Below are 1352 nucleotides of genomic sequence, written 5' to 3' on the forward strand. Positions count from 1 at the left end.
CTGAACACTTTGCTCATACAAACGAAAGACATTAGCAATGCCCATTTTCTGTAATATAAAACACCTTGTGTTAAGAAAATATGATTATTTAAAGAACTTGGACTGTCTGCGGTTCTGAATAGTCATGACAGCTTGAAACGGACTCTTCCACTGACTACAAGTGAACTAATGAACACAATGATATTGATAATACAACCTACGAAATTGAATTGAACAATTAGGTAATTCCTGGGTGAATAATGAAATTCTTATACTGATCATCCTTAGTGCTGGTTCTGCCCAAAATTATGTTCACTTATTTGTTACTTAAATTTCACTTTTTGAGTCGGTTTACATGAATTGCTTTGTTATGCAATATTCCTCATATGAGGAAGCTATGTATTTCAAAAACTAGCCTTTGGTTTTAAGATATCACAACAATATAAAATGGACCCCTTCACCTAGGAAGAGATGCAAAGGGAGCCAAATTATATAAGAACACTCGAAATTAGATAAAAATAATTACGTAATCAGTAGGTACATACTGAAATTCTATGTAAGATTATCGGTTTTTTGTAATGTTCCTTATGATTCTTAATATCATCGGTTTCATTCTCACTCAGCCTTATAAAAAATATTGCACTAAGGACCTCCGCCCATGAGGTGATCGTTGTCCTTTATGTAAATGAAAGCGAGTCGTATCTGCTTTGGTGTTCTTTCCATTTCAAAGCATTGTCTCTTGGTCCTTGCCCTTAACTAATTTTTTCGCCACAACCGAGTCCACCTGCAGAGGAGTAGTCGCCTTTAAACTGCTTTTGTTTACGTTCACGCACACGACCGATTTCCCACCGTCCCCCTTCGCTGCCTTTCCTGTCTCCACCAACCCGTTTTCTTTGATCGGGGAGGTCTTGGCGCTCAGGAGCTGCTCGGTGGACTCGGAGAACGTAAGGTGCTTCTCCTTCGTCCTCCCGTTGGGCTGGCCCCCCTGCGACAGGATGGGGCCGTTGTTCACGGGCAGCGGCTGCGCGTCCTTGTCGTTATCGGCGCTCGATCCTCGCCTGTAGCCGCAGCTCTCGTCGTGGATGTTGATGAGGATCTCCACGGCCATCCCGCCGCCGGAGCCCTCGTGGGTCCTGTCTCCTGAAGCGTGGGTGTTCTTGCAGTAAGTCGAGGTTTCGGAAGCGTTGCGGGATCTCAGTTCGATGGCTTCCTCGTAGGACTCCGACGAGGGTTGTCCTACGCTTACATCCTTCGGGGGAATGACAGTAATAGTAACAAAACTATTTTAAAAGGCTTTTAAGAATTATGTAATTATGTGCATTTTGTACTCAAATAGAACAGAAGTTCCTATTGGCGCTAGTTATGAAATATCT

General features: G+C 43.0%; 1 protein-coding gene across 2 annotated transcripts in view; it reads right to left on the bottom strand.

The window, feature by feature from the left end:
* Nucleotides 1–6: 6 nt before the first annotated feature.
* The window catches only part of LOC119581919, a 2380-nt gene continuing 1034 nt past the window's right edge, over nucleotides 7–1352 (bottom strand). For both annotated transcript variants that reach the window (XM_037930092.1, XM_037930093.1), the window contains one exon: nucleotides 7–1228. In XM_037930092.1, the coding sequence (XP_037786020.1) occupies nucleotides 704–1228 (525 nt within the window). In that variant the 3' untranslated portion in view covers nucleotides 7–703. The remainder of the gene's footprint in view (nucleotides 1229–1352) is intronic.

This window comes from Penaeus monodon, chromosome 15, assembly GCF_015228065.2.
Source record: "Penaeus monodon isolate SGIC_2016 chromosome 15, NSTDA_Pmon_1, whole genome shotgun sequence".
Taxonomy (NCBI): Eukaryota; Metazoa; Arthropoda; class Malacostraca; order Decapoda; family Penaeidae; genus Penaeus; species Penaeus monodon.